The 21,563-nt window shown below is 37.1% G+C and overlaps 1 protein-coding gene across 1 annotated transcript in view; it reads left to right on the top strand.

Moving 5' to 3' along the window:
* The window catches only part of VAV3 (vav guanine nucleotide exchange factor 3), a 353,758-nt gene that overhangs the window by 267,297 nt on the left and 64,898 nt on the right, over nt 1-21,563 (top strand). Inside the window, exon 20 of the mRNA XM_045478481.1 lies at nt 20,740-20,876. Within this exon, the coding sequence (XP_045334437.1) occupies nt 20,740-20,876 (137 nt within the window). The remainder of the gene's footprint in view (nt 1-20,739; nt 20,877-21,563) is intronic.

The raw sequence follows: 21,563 nt of genomic DNA, 5'->3' as shown, positions 1-21,563 counted from the left end.
GAGGCTTAAATGAATTAATATACATTGAGCTGTTAGGGCCTGGCGCATGGTAAGTGCTATGTAAGTCTTAGCTAGTATTTTTTTTTTTAAGGAAAATATTTTCAGTTATCTTGAGATGGTGGTAGAAGTGTATTATGCATAGAAATAATTGTAATATTTAAAAGATATGTATTTAAAGAGAGCTGACAGTGTGCTGGGCATTTAGTGCCCCGTTTTTAGGGTGAGAAGCTAGGTATAGCTCAACTATCTCAGGGGACACTGGGCCCTCTACTAGCTGGTTTTGTTAGAAATTGACTGTTCTTTCCCCTCCTCTCGGGGACCTACCCGGTATCTTCTCTTCACTAATTCAGATGTTACAGAAGGCAGGGAGAATTGGTGATTTCTAAAAGCCTGTGCTCTTTACCCTGCAGTGTTCCCCAAGGCCAGAAAACAAAGATGTTAGTTACTGGCTTATAAGAGAGAGGGAAAATACTGGGGGAACAGTTACAAAGGAATGATCTTGCTCCAGAAGCACAAAAGGTCTAGTGAGAAGTCAGGAGCCATGGTGATCTGCTGTGCTGCCTCTTGAAGTAGTGGCGTGTGTCCAGGCATTGTGGATTTTACCAGCCTTGCATGTGTCCATCACAGTCCTAGAGGCCCACACACCCCTTTCCAAATTGTAGACACCACCTTCAGTTCACGTTGGTATTCTCCAAGGGCCTATGCTTTTGACAAATAGGCATTAAGTCTCTTTACTGCCTTTGAGAATAAGCACTTTCTCGGTTATTCCTGATGGCCATCGGCCAGTTGTGTGACTTTTTAAGTCATTTAACTTTACGAGTTTTATTTTACTCTGGAAAACTGGTGGGTTAGATTTGGTGATTTTTAATGCCTGTTCTTTTTATTCCAAGATTTATCCCTGTAGTGTAGAGGAAGGATAAGTGGAAGGAAGAGGAAGGTGTGGGGAGAAAACACTGGCACAAAAGCCAGTTCTCCACAGGGCATGTGGTGCTTCTTACGAACAGAGTGAGAGACCTTGAGAGCTTTCTCCAGAAATACTTCTCCTCCTCCCAGCTTTGATTCTGAAATGTGCCATTGTCTCGAGGTTATTACCACCTTCCTTGAAGAATTGCATTTAGAGATAATATCCATTGACTTTTGTTCCCTTATTTATGCATTGCTAGTGTGGGTACAAAACAGATAGGAAAGGCTTCCATGAACTTTTGACTCTGTGACTTTTCAGCAGGGAGGAATGTGGTAGGAGCACAGCAGGACTTGACATAGAACGATCACACCCTCCCTCTGGATCAGGTTGGAATATGTGTGTCCCAGTGGTGACCTGCAAGATACTGGTCCTGCCCTCACATGGCCATGTGCAATCAGGGAGTATAAGACTAGTTTGGCTGCCAGCCCTGATCTTGTGGTGTGACTGTCCAGAAACAGATTTATAGAAAGTATATTTGTGAGTTCTGGTTATTAAGGTCTGTGCCTTATCACCCCGCTAGACCCACAGCATCTTTAATGGTGAGCACCTGGTTTATATCTTCACAGTCCTCAGATAGTTTTAGTGCAGGATCCCTCACACAAAAGTGTTCAGCAGTTAAGCATCAAGGAGGATGGGTGCAATGGGAGTGGTTCACACAGCGGTGGGAGGAGTATTTTATCACTGATATTGCTTAGCATTGCTGGTCTGTGGTGATAAGAAAAATCAAACCGACTTCTAGTCCATTTTATTATTGTTTTAAAATACTCCCCAGAGAATGCAGTCCTTATTATCTGACCTGGTATGGACTCCCAACCCCCCAGCTTTCCCTATTCCAGTCCCACATACACCCCATGGATATTTAGTAAATTGTAAATTTTTAGTCAACTTATGACTATTATGATGGTCTCTTAGCTGCTCCTCTTGCCTCTGACCCCAACTTCTTTATTGCCTCCTCCATACTATCAGAAAAATGATTTACCTAAAGGAGACTCTGGCCTCTCTGGCTTAAACTCTAGCCCATCCTCAGAACCAGTTGACAGGGTATTGAATATATAAGGCTCCCAAGGTCCGGTTCACACTGAACTTACTCCTGCTCTTCTCTTCTGCAGTAGCAGAGATCTGGTCATTTTCCACATGCACTGAATTCTTTCTTGCCTCTGTGTCTTGGCTCATGTTCTTGCCTCTGGCCAAAATAACCTTACCCTACTTCTTTATCTGGTTAACTCCTACTCCTCTTTCTTTCATTTATCTGTCTAAACTCAGTGCAGTCATTCCCTCTTGCAAGAAGCCCATATTCTAGTACCTCGTATCTGGTGTGCTATATGAGTTCCTCTCCCATGACAACAAAGCCATAGTATGTTTTTGTTTTTTGAAATGATCTGGACATGTGTTTACTTTCTAAAAATTTTTACAAGCTCCTTAATTAACATCTGGAACCTCATCTTTTCCAGACCTCTATCCGTAGCAGTTGGAACATAGTCGGTACTCAGTAAATATGTATTGAACTGAATTGTTAAGTCCAACTTTATCAAAGGGAACACTGGTGTCTGGTGTGCAAATCCTCTAACTTCTATGATAAGCTGATGTATACTTTTATATATGTATGTACACACATATATACACATGTACACATATACGTCTATGCATACATTTGTATATCTTAAGGAATTTATATATAGACACATACTTTGGAAGTTAAGAAGATGGTTTTCTATTGAGGCCAGTGATCCTATTTTTATTAAATGCTTGCTTTTCTGATTAGTGTATATAAAAAGTGAAAAGTATTACATTTGAATAATGGTAATTCTACACTAACTTTGTTAATTTATTTTTCAGAACACAAGAACAATGAATAAAAGATTCTAAGCCCACAGCAATATAGAACACAGACATGTTTATAAAGTGGTATTTTGATAGTTTTGCAAGAATCTTCAAGTGAAAATCATTTGTCTCTAATATCAACCACTCAGAGCCAAATTGAAACAATAGGAGTTTCATTTAGGATCTATAATAGCTGCGGTAGAATATGACTATAACACTATTTACTGGAATTATAGAAGGGAATTTGCCGGTACAGAAAGGCAAGACAATCAAATTTTTCAGCAGAAGTAAAACACTAGCAAACTCTTCATTTTGCAAATTGGCAATTTTTTTTGAAGCTCTGACCACTTTATTGGCAATTATCTTGAATCATGTTGCATGTAATTCTGCCTATCCCTCTCTTCTAACTTTAATATGTTTGGTGAAAGAGGAATTTATACAGTCATGTTTTTCCCCGTGCTTATTTTTCAATCCAGATCTCCCTAGATTTCAAAAATCTAGAGAAAGTTTAAGCTTAGAGAGGTAACAGGGGACCCAGAGATATTTTCAAAGCCCCTCCAATGAAATATTATGCATATTTATTTTAAGAGTATTTTTTTCCACCAGAAATACTTGATTAAGGACAATGCATTTCTCAACTTTTTTATCGTGAAAGTTTTTTGATAACCCAGGTTCACCTGAGACTTTTTAAAAAAGATAAAAGTTCACATATTCAAATTCCATTTGAATAGAAAGCATATTTTGAAGTCCTTGAATAAACTTTGCCTTGGGTTTCCAATGGATCTTAACTAACTGGGTGAACTTTAGTAACAGATATCTCAATTATAAATGCTTTCCTTGGTTCATAAAATAGTTACCACAGATGTCTTTAAAACATAAATTCCTTAGCATATTTAAAATAGGATTAGGTTTATTAAGAACAATAGTTGAAAAACCCAGAGAGTCTTCAGCAAGACCAAGTTAGCTCTGATAGCCTGGGAAGCAGATGGGTGTGTCATTGCTATAAATAGAGCCTCACTCGGGATTGGGGAATTCTTGCTTTCTGATTGACATCTGCCTCATTCTGAAAGTGCTTTTGACTGCCAGTGTTTTAAACAGTAGTTGGGTAGAGTTTGAAACTTTTAGCTTCATTTCCTTGCCCGTTATTTCTATGACTAATAGGTCTTTTTCTACCCATTCGGCACACAGAGAAGATGCTTCTGTTAGCATTTTTCTCTAAAGCATACAATATCACAGAGCTTCCTTTGTGGTAATAAATGTTCTTGCTAAGACCTCATCATATAACCTGTCAGTCTGGCTGGATTGGGGACATAAGAAACTTTAAGACCAGTGGCCTTGAATAAATCGTTCAACTCTCAGTGCTTTTACTAACATAGCAAAGATAACTATTGGACCTCCGAAACATTGATCATTGAGGAACGGCAGCATTTGGGCTCTAGAAAGCTCTGAGATAACTTAGGTCCCAGCTACCTTGCTGTTTCTACTTCGTGGACATATTTTTTTCCTCCTACAGAAGTCCTTTAAGGAAAAAGCCAAACTGAGTGGAGTAAGAATTGAGAAGATAGTTTTCTATGCATGTTTTTGGAGCTACTCTAAAGTTCCAGCCCTAGCTATAACCTTTTTAAAAACAATTTATTATATCTTAAAATATGATTTTAATTGGAGAAAGGAGACGAGGTGAATTCATAATAACTAGTGGGAATGTAAATTTGTCAACAGTCTTATTTTGCAAAGTGGATCAGTGCTGGAAAGAAACATACCAACTCATTTTTTTAAATTTTTTAAATGATACAATCAGTTTAAATACAGTGCTCTGGTTTTAAAATTTCAAATCTGTATTATGTAAGTAGTTACTCATGTTATTAATTAAAATTTAATTTGCTTTGAGAGATGTTTAATTTTTGCTTACAGGCACATAACGACTTGAAAATCTAAACAATTATTGTTCATTTAGGAGAGAAAAATACTCCCAACCAGTCTGGTGTGCCAACTCTGTTTTTCTTGGCAGATTCAGTTAGAGAAATTGGTTATTACTGAGTTCCAGAGTATGTTAGGTATAGGCTAGGACTATAGTTGTCGTGATCTGTGTTCTAAGGCTGTATAGTCTAAAGCCGTGCCTCAGTTGAAATAGAGAATTTGACAGTACGTATAATTTACAAAATGGCCCTGATTGCCATTATATTTGTATAAGCAGAGTTAGTCAAGAAATACATTAATAATTTTTTATCAAATTATTTTTTAATTTGTTTTTTAAAATATTTTTATTTATTTTTTGAGAGAGCAGAGTATAAGCAGGGGAGGGGCAGAGAGAGAGGGACAGAGGATCTGAAGCAGGCTCTGCACTGACAGGCTGACAGCAGCGAGCCTGATGTGGGGCTTGAACTCACGAACTGTGACATCATGACCTGAGCCAAAGTCAGGTGCTCAACTGACTGAGCCACCCACACTCCCCTGAAATTTGTTTTTTAATGAACATTCATACAGCCTTTCATGTATTCAGCAGACATTTATTGAGAGACTATTGGGTACCACACACCATACTAAGAATAGTCAGTGGGATAATTCGTTGGTCTCTGACCTTGTGAAGTTTATAATTATGTGGGGAGGAGACATAATAATGCACAATTTATATTCAATCATTTCTATAAGAGTAATTCAAAAGGTTATGGAAACACAGTGGAACCAAGGGAAATCTCTGCCGGGTAGGTGGGAAGGGCAATCTAGAGTTGGCACCCAGAAGGGACTGGAGTGATCCCAGAAGGATCACAGAACTGGAAGGATCAGTGGGACCCTGTGTTGTGGGAGTACATGGGCTACTCGGCAGAGGAAGGTAGACAGCACCTTGCATGCATGATGGGGAGTGGGGAAGCGGCAAGGCTGGGGCAGCAGGTGAGCATGCCACAAAGATGCCCAGTGAAGGGAGCAGGCTGAGGAAGGGCCAACCGGCATTCCTTAGTGCCTTGAAGGTCCTGGCATGGGAACATGCCTTCCCAGAGGAAGGGCCGCTTTTTCCTTGCACCAATGTGCCATCGGTCTGCCAGGCTCACCCAGGGGAGGATGCTTGTTCTGAGTCACAAAGGGGTGAAGTACTGACTGGGGGCTGGCAATTTGCAATGGCATGGTAGGAGAGCACTGGGTTGTACTTCTGTTAAGATCAGGACAAGGAGTTTGGGACTTGACTTTGTAGGCAACCAGGATGTTACTGAAGGATTTTGTTTAATGACAGCAACAAAAACGTTAATTAAGGAATCTTACAAAAGAAACATGTTGCCTGTAGAAAATTTAGATAATCAACAAGTTCTCATAATTTTGTAACTTAATGTAACTACTTAATGTAACTACATAATGTAACTACTATTTAACATGTGTCTTCCCAGACTTTCTTCAGTTTCTGTGTACTGCCTTTTAAAACATAAATGAGGTCTTATTGCATATACTGCTGGTTTGTAATATGCTTTTCCCTGCCTCAAGAACATACTTGAACATAATTCCACATTTCTAAGTCGTCTTCTATAACATTATTTTTAAATTCCAGCTTGCTATTTAATTATAAAGATGAACCCTAGATTTAATTTAACCAATTCCCTATTGCCATTCTTTTAAATTGTTTTCAGTTATTTTATAGCATAAACTGTATTGGAATGAATATTTGAAAGATAATCTTAATGTTCTAGAAATTAACTTTTATTTAAAATTCCATAGGTTTTTGTAATTTTAATAAGAGGAATTTTTAAAGTCCCATTTCTTAATGAAAAAATTTCATCCATATCACATTACATAACTATAGTCCTATTGGCAAGTTCTTTTAGTAATGGTGTTTTCTCCCCATTGTAGGTACCTCTCCTGATGAGATTACCTTGATGATATCATGTTCACTTGCTTTTTGCTTCCATAATACTTGGAATTTTTTTACCACAAAACTCATAATGCTTTATTATAATTGCCTGTATAATTTTTTTTTGTCTGTCAGATTCTAATTTTTGTGAGGACAAGGACATAGCTATCTAGTTTATTACTTCCATTCTAAGCACAAAGTAAGCATTAGAAGATTTTTTTTTAAATAATAAATAAAGGATAAACATATCTTAGATGGACAAACAGAAGCTGAAAAGCCAAAGCACCAACAAATAAATTACCTCCTTAGGGTCTCCTTTACCTTGTAGCCATAGTGAATGATGAGTTTCATAAAGGGGGAAATGGATGTAAAGTGAGAGCTACCCTGCATTTAAGAAGGAAGCTGTACGACCACCAGTGATTGTGGTGGCTTGGTGTGCGCTTGTGTCTTTCTGTGAAGAGATGGATGGGTGTCTAGAAAAACTGGCACATGAGTTGGTTTCTTTTCGATTTACCTTGTTTCAAAACCAAGGGAGCTATGTATAAACCTTCAAATGCCTTCCCCCTCATGAAAATTAACATGAAAATAACAATTTTATAACTCAGCCTAGCAAAAAAAAAGATACCTCCAACTTTAGCATCTCAAAAGTGGTGTTCACCATCGATGCTGTTATGTGAAGAATAGCTGTGTGGAAAAGGTCTGCAAAGAAAGGAATTCCCCTTTCTAAGCATTGCAAAGTTCAACATACTAGAGCCTGAAACTAAGAGAGAGAGTAAGCTCGGGAAGATAGAGAAAAGAAACCAACAGGGACAAAAAGCAGGTAGTCATGTATCCCTAAGACCTAACACAGTAGCTGATACATAGCTGCTTAGTAAGTATTTCCTTAACAAATAAGACTAAATTGGGATACATTTCTAGAGATTCCAAGAATGTTACGTGAAAATAGAAAACATTTTTGTATCTATGTATTTATATATAGTTATATTTACATAAAAATGTGAGCACTTCCTCAAGCAGTTGGATTGTCAATATTCCTGATCAGAGAAACTTCCGAATTCCAGGTGTTTTTTGTTTGTTTTATGGATATTGTGAAGAGCTGGAATCTATAGGATGCTTAGAAGTGTAAGTGGTTCTTCTTTTTGACATGAGCCTCTATAGCCCTTTATTTCTTTACAAAAGTGAATTTCTTTGAATTTATCTGATCTCATTTCGTATGTATAGTTTTGCGGAAGTAACACATCAAACCTTTTAATCTCTAGCTATATGTTTTACAATGGTATTTTCCATATTTACATGTTAGTAACTTTATTGAGGCCATTTATCTGAAGAGGAGTGTGTTTTCTATTAAAAAGATGTTTTGAAGTATTGTGCCCAGAAGAATTGAGGCAAAATGACATTAATGAAATACATCCTCATATAAATATTATGCCAGAATAAAAACTGGGATCCTAACGGAAGCTTTTCTAGTTATATTTGTCCTGTGGGACTGTACTAACAGCAAGTTGTTAGCAGTTTCTATCATGTGATTGTACCAATAAGCCAAGCATTTAAGTTACTGGGTGTACATTTTCATTAGTACCTGTGAAGCACCTGGAATTATCAGCAAACAACAAGCATGAAGACAATGTTTGAATTTTCAGTTGTGTTTCATGTTTACACTTAATACACTTACACTTTCATCATAAGATGTGTGGTATGAATCACACACAAAAAATATTCTGTCATGATCTTTGCATTGAATCATGTGTTTTGCTGTACCTCCTGTAGCTGTGTGAAACTTCAGATGACCTCTGTGGCAGTGTCATGCCGAGATCAAAAGTAATATGTTCAAGGTTATATGAACCACTGTGGTGTCTCAGAGAATTTATACCCAGAAGCAAGTCTCAGGGCAAAATGTCAGGAAGGATTAAGTCCCTGTGTATAACAGTTCTTTCTTGGCCGCCCTCTTCTGTAACACTCATTATTACCTGAGATAGGCAGAAAGGGAAAGTACAGAGAACATAGGCTATGAAATTTGAAATTCTGCTTAAATTTATTTTTTATTTTTTATTTTTTAGGCCATGACTCTATAGATGTGGAATTTGCTTGTAAATATCACCTTTGTACCATATTGGCCTAACCTTTGTTAGATGGTTTTGCTTCATAAGCTGAAGTCTTAACTTTAATTATTCAAGGAATAGAGATGAGTAAGGTTAGGCTTGTATGCAGGAGTGATGATGACTCATTTTCTGATCTCCATGGCGACCCTTGCTGAGAGCTTTATTGAAGGACTGCCACAGGTAACCAGAGACACAGAGGACAAAGGGCATTGCAGCCAGCACAGGGAGCTAGGCTAATTTCTATGTAATAGGAACTCCCATTCATTAAGAGTTCAGCACCTTCTCTTGCATTCAACAAATCCAGATATCATCAAATAATGAAGATTTATATAAAGTACAGAGTAGCAACAGCAGTATTTCAATGCATAGCAAGTTGTGTTTGCTAATTTGTAAGTCACTAAAAATATGGTTTATCTGTGTTTCTTATAGCATTCTTGATAAATATACGATAAACTACTTAAGGTCATTTAAAACTCTTCAAAGTAGTATATTATTAGATAAAGAAGCGTTAAATAAAATTTAAGAATACATCTGTGAAACATTGCAGACATGGCAAAATAATACGATAGATGCAGATGTGCTTACTATTAAGAGTAAATGATAAAAGGCACAAGATTTATGCAATCTGAAGAAACAAGAGTAAATGGATATTAACATTTTGCTATTTGTTAGATCCTGTTCAAAAAGTTCCTATTTCCTTAAATCTTCAACAATGCTTAGTGTTACTGATTTGCAATATTTTGCCAATATAAAGAGTATAAATTGCTGTTTCATCATTTTGATTTCTCCCCCCAAAATAAATACCCGACAATGAGCATCTTTTCACACATGTGTAATTAGCCATCCATATTCTTTTCACATTTTTCCACTGCTCTGTTTATATTCTTCTGATTTTTAGGAGTCCTTTAGACATTTGAAGTCCTCATCCTTTGCTTATATCAATGTATGCATCTTTTTTAATGGCTTCTTCTTCAGAGTTTTAAATTTTAATGGGGACAGATTTATTGATCTTCATTATGTGCTTTTGTTTCTTGTGTAAGAAATCTTTTTCTACCCAATATCTTAAGAATGGTTAGATATATTGTCTTCTAAAAGCTTTACAGTTGTGTTTTTTCACATTGCATCTTTATTTCATCTGACTTGGTCTAGGTCCTCTTATTTTTTCCGTTGGTCTATTTCTCTATCCCTATTCTAATGCTACACAGTTTTAACTACTACAATTTTTAGTAATTACATTGAAATTAAAGTATTTTGTGTGAAGATTATTTGATATTATTTTTACATGTAAATATTTTCTTATTTTCTGCAACATTATTAGGCATAGAGGGAACACTGGACCTAACTTTCTTATGCAAACTAGGTCAATGTAAGTAATTTATAACAAAAATGGTTGCATAGACCCAGTTAAGGGCCAACCATCCATTGACCCATATCATGTGGCAGGCAGTGTGCTAAATGCTACATACATAATTATCTCACAAAAGCCTCATTAGTATATTAATATACCCATCTTCCAGACGTATAAATGAAGTGTTTATGGCATTCAACCTTAGACCTCTTTGACAGAAAACCTATCTTCTTGACCATTATGCATATTGCCCTCTCCTTTGGGCTCCTCTCCCTAGTTTATCTTCCACACAAAAAGAACCTACTGTATCCAACCTGGGTGACTTCACATTGTAGGTGACTCATCCAAACCTCAGCCTCCTTAATTTACCTGACACTGACTTTTCATCTCTAGGGACCTCTGCTCCTTCTCCATTTCAGTCATACATCGCCACAGCCTCTCCTTGGGCCCTGTCATCACCCATAATTGTTCCATTTCTGAAACATTAAATTCAAGTATCTCACTCTCTCACCCCAATCTTTGAGGCCTCCTGCTCATTGACCCCTCTGCCACCTTTCTATTGGTCAGTCCCCTCCTGTGTTTTCTCCCTTGGCTAATCAGCTTTGTTTCCATGGCCCAACATGTGAGCCAGTCTTCTGCTTATGTCTGAGTCAACCTGTCTTTACCCATCTAGGTGGATTGTGCAGTCCTGCTGAAGAAAGTCATTCAAGCAAAAGGTTTATGCCTCTCCAAAATGGAGAGATTTATATACCCTCCCTATATCCGGCTGATGCCTACTTACACTTTGGTTTCAGCCTAGAGTCTCTTTCTTCCAGAAGTCTTCTCTGAGCACTTGCACAACAACATCACACTGTGTAAGAGTGTATGTATTCCTCTCTATCCCTACAAGATGCTAAGTGCCTTAAGGGAAGGGACCTTATCTCTTAGTAATTATTGCAGCCCTAATATTTCTCATATTTCAGGACTAAATGAAACAACTCACAATAAGTTAAGGAACCAACCAAACTTACAGATGAACATGTTTTAAATAGCTCTAAACTCCAAAGTAACATATTCATAGGAAAGTACTTGTAACTTCTCAAAAGATTTTCAAACTTATTTTCTCAAGTTTTGTGCAAAATCATTGTATTTGGTCTTAGTAAAATTTGACCAAAACAAAGGTGTGTTCTATAAGGATCTTTCTGTTTAGGAGACAGAAAAAGCATTTGGAAGACAATGGAAAGCTTGATATATCTGGTGTCCTGGAGGAGTAGCTTATGAGTTTATCTGTTTGAGGAAATAACCCCTATAGAAATCTCAGAATTTGAAATGTGTACTGTTTCTGTTGCTTAGGTGGACACTCTGGATTTTTTTTTTTTAACTATGTGTTTACTGTGATACCCTCTTGGATGTTTAATTAAATTTGGTAACTAAAAAGCACAAGTTACTGCCACAACTTAGGTTTCTCAGTGGTTAAATCAAAGTGCTTGTAAGAACAAATATTATAAATTGTTAAATACTTTAAGATAATAAAAAAGAAATACTAGTTTTTAGCACATAGCTTTATTTTAAAATTAACACTCTCATGAAGTATAAATTTCTCCTGAAAACTAAATCACTCCTTGTCACCAAGTTTTAACCACATGCTAAGCACTGTGAGTAGGGTTAATAAAAGAAAGATGAATGATTTAGACAGTGTCTACTCTAAAGACAAAAATAATTATTTTGGGATTTTATAATGAATAAAATATATTTATTCTATATAGAGATAAAAAGAAAGTTACAGAAAAAAAAAATAGGAACTCTGCTGTCACAGATTTTACTCCCTAGTCTCAAAGGGCAAACTGGGATATCCTTACTATTGAAACCTGAAAACAAATTCTGTAACTAGGTTTTTCAAAAGAGTTATAGCTCCAAGGGAGATGGAAACAGAGGCCTTAACAAATGTTGATTGAATTTACTTAACAGAGTTACTAATTAATGTTGCTTCAGAGAGCCAATGCCCAAATACAGATTTCTTTTCTGCCCAGAGTTATGCCAGCTTTTGCCATACTTGAGCTCAGTAGGACCTTTTTGCTCTAACTTTGTTGATATTAGGTATTCGATGCATTTATATTAAAAAATAATATTTTGGCACATATTGGGTTAAGCTGTCAAAAATTGCCTTTTTGTACTTCAGAAACACTCAACAGCAGCCAGTTCCTATGGTTCAATCCAGTATATAACACCAAGATGTTGGCAAGGAAAGAGAAGTTTTATTCATTATCTGGGGGAGTTTGTCTTAATTGAGGAGCAAGAAACACATAAGTGAAATGATCAGACTCTGTCCAAGAACTCAGGAGAAGGTCATTTTTAGGGTCAGTCATTTTTCATGTTGTATAAAGTTAGTGAGAAATCCATGGTTTGGTTTTAGAATTAAGTGTCCTATTAGTGGATGATGTGTTATATTCAGGTATTTTTGTAAACTGTAATTGCATATGAACTTTGTGTTAAGTGTCATTGGTGTATCGAGAAGTAAGGCAGAACTAAAAGTTCTATTTTGGTATGTTTTCTATGCATAATTCTGTTTTTACCAGTGTAACTGCCTTCTAGACGATTCATAACTTCTTGGCACAATTTCTTAATATTTTGACATTTGTATTTTTATTTTTCTTTGAAGGTCCACAGTCTAAATTTTAATAATTACTACTATTATATTTTTATTATATCCTTAGGATGTGGGTTCTATTTAATTTTTATTATTTTTCAGATGATTGCAAGCAACCGTATGTCTAATTATTTAAATAGCTTATTATGCTAAATTTGAACAAGTTGAAACCATAATTCTGATACCTTAGGTTGATGAAAGAAGCTTTTTATGTACAAAAAAAGATAGGAAGCTAAAAATTCAGGGAGAGGATACGGCTAACCTTAAGGAAAGTAAGAACAATGGGGAGTTGGGGGTGGGGGGTGAGACCAGGAAGAGAATAGATTTTGAATCGATGGGAGATGGGGGGAAAATGAAGATTTTGATCGGCAAAAAAACAAACAAAACCTACACTGTCCCTGAACTCAGTATATTCTACTTAACATTTCCAAATATCTTAAATTAGAAGATTATAAAAGACAAAAATTTATAAGCTAGTATCTTATTTTTTTAGTATTCCCAATTTATAGGAAGGAGGTAGAATATATACTCCCATTATAATTGCAAGGCTGTAGAGATTTTGAAATGGAATCTCTGAACTTCCTGGAACAGTTTGAAGGGTCTGCTGTTGCTTACTAGCATTCCCAGGGGAATATTAAAAAAAAATTTTTAATGTTTATTTATTTTGTGAGAGAGAGAGAGAGAGACTACATGCACACACAAGCAGAGGAGGTACAGAGAGAGAGAGAGGGAGAGAGAGAATCCCAAGCAGGCTCTGCACTGTCAGTGCAGAGCCCTACATGGGGCTCAATCTCACAAACTGTGAGATCATGACCCAAGCCTAGATCAAGAGTCAGACACTTAACTGACTTCGCCACCCAAGGCCCACTCAACTGGAATATTTTGAATCTGATTCTTTCCCAGCTTCCTTGGGGAAGGTAGTGTTTTATTCATTAAATATTAAGATCTGAAATAATCATGTGTAACCTTTCTAGAATCTTCCCTTATTTTTCCTAGTCAACCCAGCATTACACCCTTACTAGGTGATAGATGCGTGTTGAGAACACCATTTTTGGCTTTTAGCTAGCTATGTGCAACTGGACTTGAGTTGTTTCATATGTAAGTGAAAGTGTTTGACTAAAATATCCTAAGAACTTTCTTTGATAGAGTCACTATTCATGCTAGTGTACAGAGTTCCCACTGTCAGAACACTGGTATTTCAAGAGAATATACAATACAGTGTAGTTTCTCTTCTCTGTCCCTCTCCTTACTATCAATAGTGTCAAGAAAGAACGTTCCTGAGAAGGGGACAATGTTTTCTGTATATGTATATTCTTATGTAGATGTGTTGGTTGTTGATCTTTGGCCCCAGTGAAAAGGAATATCAACAAAAATTTTTCCACATTCAAATGTAGATACACAGCTATCCTCCTCCTATGAAACATCACTGGTTTTGAGCAATAGTTACACATTTATTTGATTTCAGACTGAGGAGCAAACATGATTGTCTTGTTTCTTACCTTCCAGTGAGGACTGTCCCTTGGGACTGTCTCCCTTCTAGCAGCCTCCTCAGCCACTGGCACGTCACATATTCAGCCAATTTATCGTAACCTTTGGTTTAATCACCCTCCCCGATGCACTCAGGTGTGGTCAGAATAGCAGAATGATGTGGTTGAAGTGATTAAAACTTTCTGCACAAAGAATTGCACGTGGCCACTTGTCCACAGAGCCACAGAACTGCATGTGGACGTGTCAGGCACAGAGAGCACCACGGATTGTCGAGTCCAGTGCATTTTGTTGTTGGCATTGAGATTTGAAGCTCTGTCTTTAGAACGTACCAGTGGGACTTACTACTTCCTCCTAGAATTCACCTTATCGTGGAGAGCTCACAATCTTTCCCCACTTGAAGGGCAGTTCTGCCTCCTCTCTTCCTGCTTCCCATGATAACTCTGGACACCCAGCAGGGTTTAGATGACCCCCAAACGTATATCAGTCTGTATAGGAGACCTGTTTTCTGCCATAGTCCTGTTCCCTGCTGGTTGTAGAGAATTACTCATCTTCAACCAGGAGGACTGAACTAGCAGTTGGTGAATACAGGTTCTGGTTCCAGTTCTGCTTCTAGCTGGCTTTTTGACTTCAGACATTTTTATTGACCACTTTGAATCTTAGTTTTATAAGGTAGAAAATGAGGTGGTTGGAGTAGGTGGTAATGTTCTTACTTTGAAATCGTGTGATTGTGTTCTTTTTCTAGCTTTAAAGAAGATGGTGGAGTTAATTCAGTCTATGTTTTTCAACTGGACTCCTCACACCCCTAAGGGGTGGTTGTTTTTGAGAGTTCTGACAAATACTTGGCACATTCTTGTAGAGCTTTGACCTTATTTAAGGATTTTAGGGAAACATTTCTTACTGAAATGTACATATTTGATGGAACAGAATATTAAATTTGCATGGATTTTACAATAACACATGCAATTGTGTAGTGCTTTTTATATTTGGTAGCCTATAAAATCTTTTTAATAAGTGTGGGGGGGAACTTTCAAAAGATGTTTCTATCTTTAACCTTTGATTTACTAATATTCCTATAGGTAGTGCCAAAGGGTGACTAGTCAGTGTTTATAAGGTTGGAGAAACATATCTTTATCTGATCCTTGTTTTTGTATGAGCGATGACAATGCTGTTTCCTTCATCTGACTCATCATTGTTTATAAAAGGAAAGAGTAGCCTTCTCTGGGTGAAAATTTTTGAAATCATTGATGGGGGTGTGTTCCCTTTGTGAACAATTAGTTCTTCAGACCGGTTTGTTTTCCGCCAAATCGTCTGTTTCCGTTGTTAACAGATGGTTTCCATTATGAGGCTCCTTTTGCTTCTCTGTGAAGACCAACCCATGAATGAACAGTGCACTGGTTAGTAGGAAAGGGCCCAAGGAGGTGTGGCGGGCAGGGAAGCCCAGCATCCTAGCTACCTAACTTGCTGGCTGTTCATTCTGCACAGCCTGCTCCTCAGATGCGATGGTTAGATTAGGAACTTCTATCAGGAAGAGCCCAGATGTTAACTTAAAGAGGATTGAGCTGGCAGGGTGCCAGACAGCACTTACTTCACTGTAGCTTTGTCAAAAGCAAGCTTGGAACCAGTGGTGGCTGGTCATGGTGAATTGCTTACGTACCCACAAAAATATGATTTCCAAACCTGGCTAGGATTTGGAAACCACACCTAGGAAACATACAGAAACATAAAATACATATTTCAGGGTCCTACTGAAGGCTTTTCAAAAAAAAAAAAAACAACTCTCTGGAAACTTTATTGACAGGCTCATTTTGAAAAATGCCCCACTGGACAAGAGACCAAGCCTAATTATAGTGTATTTGAGTTCACCTGCCTGTTCAGTAGATGATAGGCTCATTGAGGGCAGGAAGCGTGTCCTTGCTCTGTTGTCAAACCACCATGCCCAGAACTTATGTGGCATTCAGGATGTTGAAGGAATGAATGAATATGTTATGCTTGTAACCAGCTTCCCAGGTAAACCAGCTACATTCTCTGACATCTTGTAAAACTAATTATTTTTTAATGTGGCTATGTTTAGATTTTAAATTAGGCCTCAGAGGTGAAAGGCCAGCACATTACTGACAGCCCATTTATCTGGTACACTGCACTCACCTCTAAGTTTTTGCCTTGGGGAAGCCCTTTGCATTAGGGGAGTGATATCAGCATCGTGTGTAAATACTAATCTATATTGTAGCCATCACTCTTCTTAGAAGCCAAGAGGTTGATAGTAATATAGTAGGCTAAGTTCATTGAAGTTTGATGGTTTATGTGAGAATTACTAGAGAAATGGTTTATTTATGGCAAACTTTCTAATAGGATTCTACTTAGAATTAACTTAATTTTTTTTTTTTTTAATTTCTTGGCATGTGTCACTCTTAGTTGCATTGAGTTGAGATTTGAAAGGAAATCTTGCTTCATTCAGATGCCCTTTCACTGCCATATTGTTTTGGAAAACTCTAGTATTCCATGTAATTATATTGGCTTCAGTTTTATTTGACTAGAACCTGATGACTATTACTGGAATATAATCATAATTTAAGTATTGCTGATTCTTCAGTTTGTTAATTCTTCATGCATAAGATGACTTGGGGACCTTGTCTGATTTAAGACTAAGTATAATGAGTAGTATGAACAAAAGTTAAAGGGTAAAACTGTCCGAACTTTATATATCAGCAACGTAGTGAGCTGTGCAGCAAAGCATTTGTTGTAGGGAATGAAACAAGCCAAAATGACATTTGGCAGGAGATCTAATTTTGTCTTAGCCATTTTAATTATATTCCTTTAGATAAAGATAACAGATTATATAAAGTTTTGGGAACTTCCAAGGTTGCTTAACTGTATATGTTGAAATTACATATGATTATTTCACATTTAATATCTGAAGGTAGAGTCATTTTTAATTTTCAGACTTTGCTAAGTAGCCCTGTAACTATAACAACATAGTCATTATAAATGCTTTTCTGGAGCAGAAAGAAACTAAACAACAACGGTCTGTGTTTACCCAAGAAGAAAGAGGCAGCTTTCTGGGATGAGTTGTGATTTGACAATATAATGAATGGAATTTATATTTTTAAAATCAGTTTTTAGAATAGCTTTTGGTTGTTTCTGATTGGCCAGAGTTAATGAGGGAAACTATCCTCCACTTTTGTAGTTTTGTAACATGTTGCATCTCAGAATTCCTGGAAACATGGATAACTAAAGGAAAACATGAGTAACTAGGGATTTTAAGCCTAAACAAATTTTGAAAGGCTAATCTATAAAAAGCAGATTTACCACCTTCTGCATAATTCTAGATGGAAGGAGGAAGGTCAATAGAGAGAAGTTACAGAGATTTTAGAGTAAATTTTAGATAGAGTTTGTTAATAAACTACACACAACAATAAGTTGTCATAAGGACGTGTAGTGAATGTTCTGTGCTGGACGTTTTAAAGAAAGGTCAAAACTTGTCAGGAATATTTTACGGGGAGAGAAGAAAACCTACACTAAATCAACACTAAATGGCTATTTGAAATATGAGTATCTGTAAATCTAATTTCTTCTCCATTCTTGATCTCATTTATGAGGTGTGTGTGATGCCTGCTGTGGCGAGAGATTGTGTTAACAATTATATTGATGGTTGAGTGCTGACATGAAGTTTAACCCACTCTCTATTCTTATTTTAATCGCACTTTTATCTATCCATTAATGGGATTATATTCACCTTCTTAGCAATGTTACCATGTCTTTTTTTTTTTTTTTTTTCAATAAAAGGAAAGGAATAAACCATTCGTACTACCAGTATTGTAGAACTCCTCTTATATTCAGACATCAGAGGCAGGGGGCAAGGTATCAGAATTCATCATGTCACAGTGGCCTTCCTCTATCCCTTGTATTCTTTGATCTCTACAGCCCTATTGTCCTGATGACAGATCATCCTGAAATGGGAAGTGCTGACCTATCAGAAATAAATAGCCAGAAATTATTCTAACAAATGACTAAAAAATATAAATTCCATTGTAAACTCCTAACTCATCCCCACACAAAAAATATGAATCAAATTAATGCTGTATTTTGAAAGTCACTTATGGCTGAATTCAGGCTAGTAGCAATGTCTTTTTCACTATTACCTGGGCTCAACCATAATTCTTGGCAAAGGTCACACAATTTTGCTTTAGGAGTAAAGTCAGTAACATACCCTGTGTTGGTGTACTACTGGATGAACTTCTAAAATGAAGCTCATAGCCAAGAAGAAAGTTATAGCAGAAAAACACAGTAAATGAAAAAACTAGCAGTAAGACTGTAAAAACCAAGTTCATCATTTCAAGGACTACTTATTTATAAGTAAGTTTTAAGACACTAAGATCTCATTTCTTGGCCACAGTATATTAATATATGTAATACTTTAAATTTTAAATATGGTTTTACTAGGTCATATGTAATGGGCATTGTAGTCTGTCAAAAAGGATAAATAAGGCAGCATTGTTCCATGCCTTGTATTTCACAGTCTTCTTTGTAGCCTGGGTATTCCATATGTTAATCCCCAATTTATATTTGGTTGGTGAAATGTCATCAAACTTAATTTTTTCCCCTAAATACTTTATGCATTTTCAACCATTTTCTTAAGAATGACTAACTTGAGCATGTTGGCAATAACAGAACTGTTGTGTCCGTCGGGCACTGCTTCATTTTGTCCCTGTGGGTCTTGGCCAAGGAGACAACTGCAGAGAAGGCCAGAGCCCTTCTGAGAACTTCACTGGGCCCAGTATTTGAGGCCACATCAGTTACTTCAGGTTTAAAAACTCCCGTTTCTTGTCTTCAGCCTTTATTTTAAAATTGGCGTAAAAACAAAATTATCAAGGGAGCATACTAAATGAAATGCTTTCCTTGATCTAGAAATGCTCAGTAAAACTGAGGCTAACCATGACTTTGGCCCCCTAACATGGAATAACTAACTTGCAAACCAGATTCAACTTCAGGGTGCATCTTCTTCCGTATATTGAACTTCTAAATGTGCATGTGATATTTAGGTTTCATGTAAAATAAACAATAGCAACTTAATAGAAAGTATAAAATAAGCTCTTTCTATACTCAAGGCATCTACAGTGTGTTGAGAGCAAGTCTGATAAACACTTGACTGACGAGAGTTCTCCTGTCAAGTGTTGTTTTTTGGGAAAGACAATAAAGTCTGCTCTTTGTGTACGGGTGCTGCCTTCTTGCATCTGGTAGGGAAACACTCCATGAGAGATGTGGGATTAGCACCATCCCTTCAGGGGTTCTGTGGCACAAGAACTGAAGCAAAGGGAAGATGTAGTAACTTGCTACATGTCTCAGCAGTTATAGCAGCTAAATTGGGGTGAAGGGCCCAATTCTTTTCAGCCCTTCTGCCTGATGGGTTGATAAGGAAAGTGTTGACTAAAGCTTTTCAGTTCTGTTTAGTTTATGGTCACACTGTTTCCTCCCATCTGGGGTGGTTGTTGAAAAAGGATAGTGAGGACTTCATGAAATTGTTTGTGGAAGCATTTCATGTAGATACTGAGATCTGTGTAACTTGAACAACATTTTTGAGGTAACTTGGGCATCTGGAACTGAATGACCATCATGCATCCTCCTACTCTATTGAGCGTGGTGTTTCCAGGTAGTTACAACTTCCCTGTGGTCAATCGTTAGAATAAAAAATCTTCAAGTGTAATAGGCAATGGCTTAAGTTCCTGAATGTGCACCAAATATCATGTTTATGAGTGTCCCGTCTCACAGGAGGGAGCATTTCATCTCTAAATGAAAAGGTGACTGTGAAGTTGTCCATTTGTGACCAATACTGGTACATTTAGGCCTGTGTGCAATTGAAGCTGCTGTTCTCAGAAATGAAATATTGAACTGAGGCCTTCATTGCACATTCTGAGAAATACAAAGAAAAAGGACAGATGTGGATTTCAAGTGTTGTTGATGCTATTGGCTTAGACATGTTCCCTTTATTGGGTCTGTTTTGCAAACCTAAATTTGAGCCTGAAGAATTTCTCCATATAAATGTCTTAAGTATTGCAGTGGCACATCCATCACATTTTTGCTTTTGAATTACAAAGATAACCTTAAGATATGAGCCTTATACTGGGCAATGTGATGCATACACAGAAAGGGTGAGCCTCCTCAGTGATGAAATCAGCCAATGCCCAAGAGGAAAGTAATAGGCAGAAAGGATAGAGTTGATGAAAAAATTGATTCTTTTCCATTAAACTGTACGTGATGTGTTTTTTATGAAGCAGGCATCGGCTGAAAGAAATATTTTTTCAACTACGAAGAGATGGATGGTGAGGGAGAGGAAAAGTATGTAAGGGATCAGGGGATAAATATGTGTCTTATTCCATTACTTTCTCAAATAATGAGAAAGTTCAAAAGCATTCCATTGTAGTTACTTCACATGTTTACTTGGCCTTTGTTGCTATTACAACTTTTTAATGTTAATGATGGCCTTGTTTTTATTTTAAAGTACATTTGGACTTCACGCGTCATTATTCTTTCAATTCCAAAAGTTGTGTTGCTTATTTTCAGGTTTACCAAAGATGCAGGTCATTAAGAACTATACTGGGACACCACCCCCGGCTCTTCATGAAGGACCCCCGTTACATATCCAGGCAGGGGATACAGTTGAACTTCTGAGAGGAGACGCACACAGTCTGTTTTGGCAGGTACTATCCACATTACAGTGTTTGTTTTTGTTTTACTCGATGATTTATTACTGCTTAAAGAATAAAGCTCTTGTCTTTAGGAATTGATTGCATGCTTTTAGCTTCAGAAATTTTACATGATGTGGGGGAAAATATCTTTGATTAGCCTTCCTCATATTTACCAATGCCAAAGTGGCAGTGAACATTAGAACGCTAAAGAAAAATAGGATCAGTGCTGTGGATCATAATTACCATTTTTATTAAAAATTCATACTTTGCCAGAGCATTTTTTCCAAACCTGGGACCTGTGGGTGTGATCTAATTTGCACTGCTTTAACATATTAACAGTTCATTTCAAGGGAACTACCTAATTAGCTTGCCAGTGGCCATTTCTGGCCATACTTGATTTGTGCCTACCCACAGAAATACCTGACGTTCTCAGAGGTGCTCTGGGCATTATTCATGAAATGTATGAAATGTGAAAAGTAAGTGAGCATGTTGATGTTTGCTGGAGATGAAATCTCTCTTGTCCGGTAAGCCTATATTGGGTTTAAGGATGGTGTTAACTGAGGAAAATACGGGCTAGTGTTAAGAGTTGTTAAAGCTAGATGGTAGGACATTGCTGTTCATTAAAGTATTCTGTATCTTCATGTGTGTTAGAAATATTTCCCAGCAAAATTAAAGAGTTGGTTAAAAATCTGTTGTGTG

Source organism: Leopardus geoffroyi, chromosome C1 (assembly GCF_018350155.1).
Source record: "Leopardus geoffroyi isolate Oge1 chromosome C1, O.geoffroyi_Oge1_pat1.0, whole genome shotgun sequence".
Taxonomy (NCBI): domain Eukaryota; kingdom Metazoa; phylum Chordata; class Mammalia; order Carnivora; family Felidae; genus Leopardus; species Leopardus geoffroyi.
Note: the sequence above shows the minus strand (reverse complement) of the source record. Positions and strands in the feature narration are given on the sequence as shown.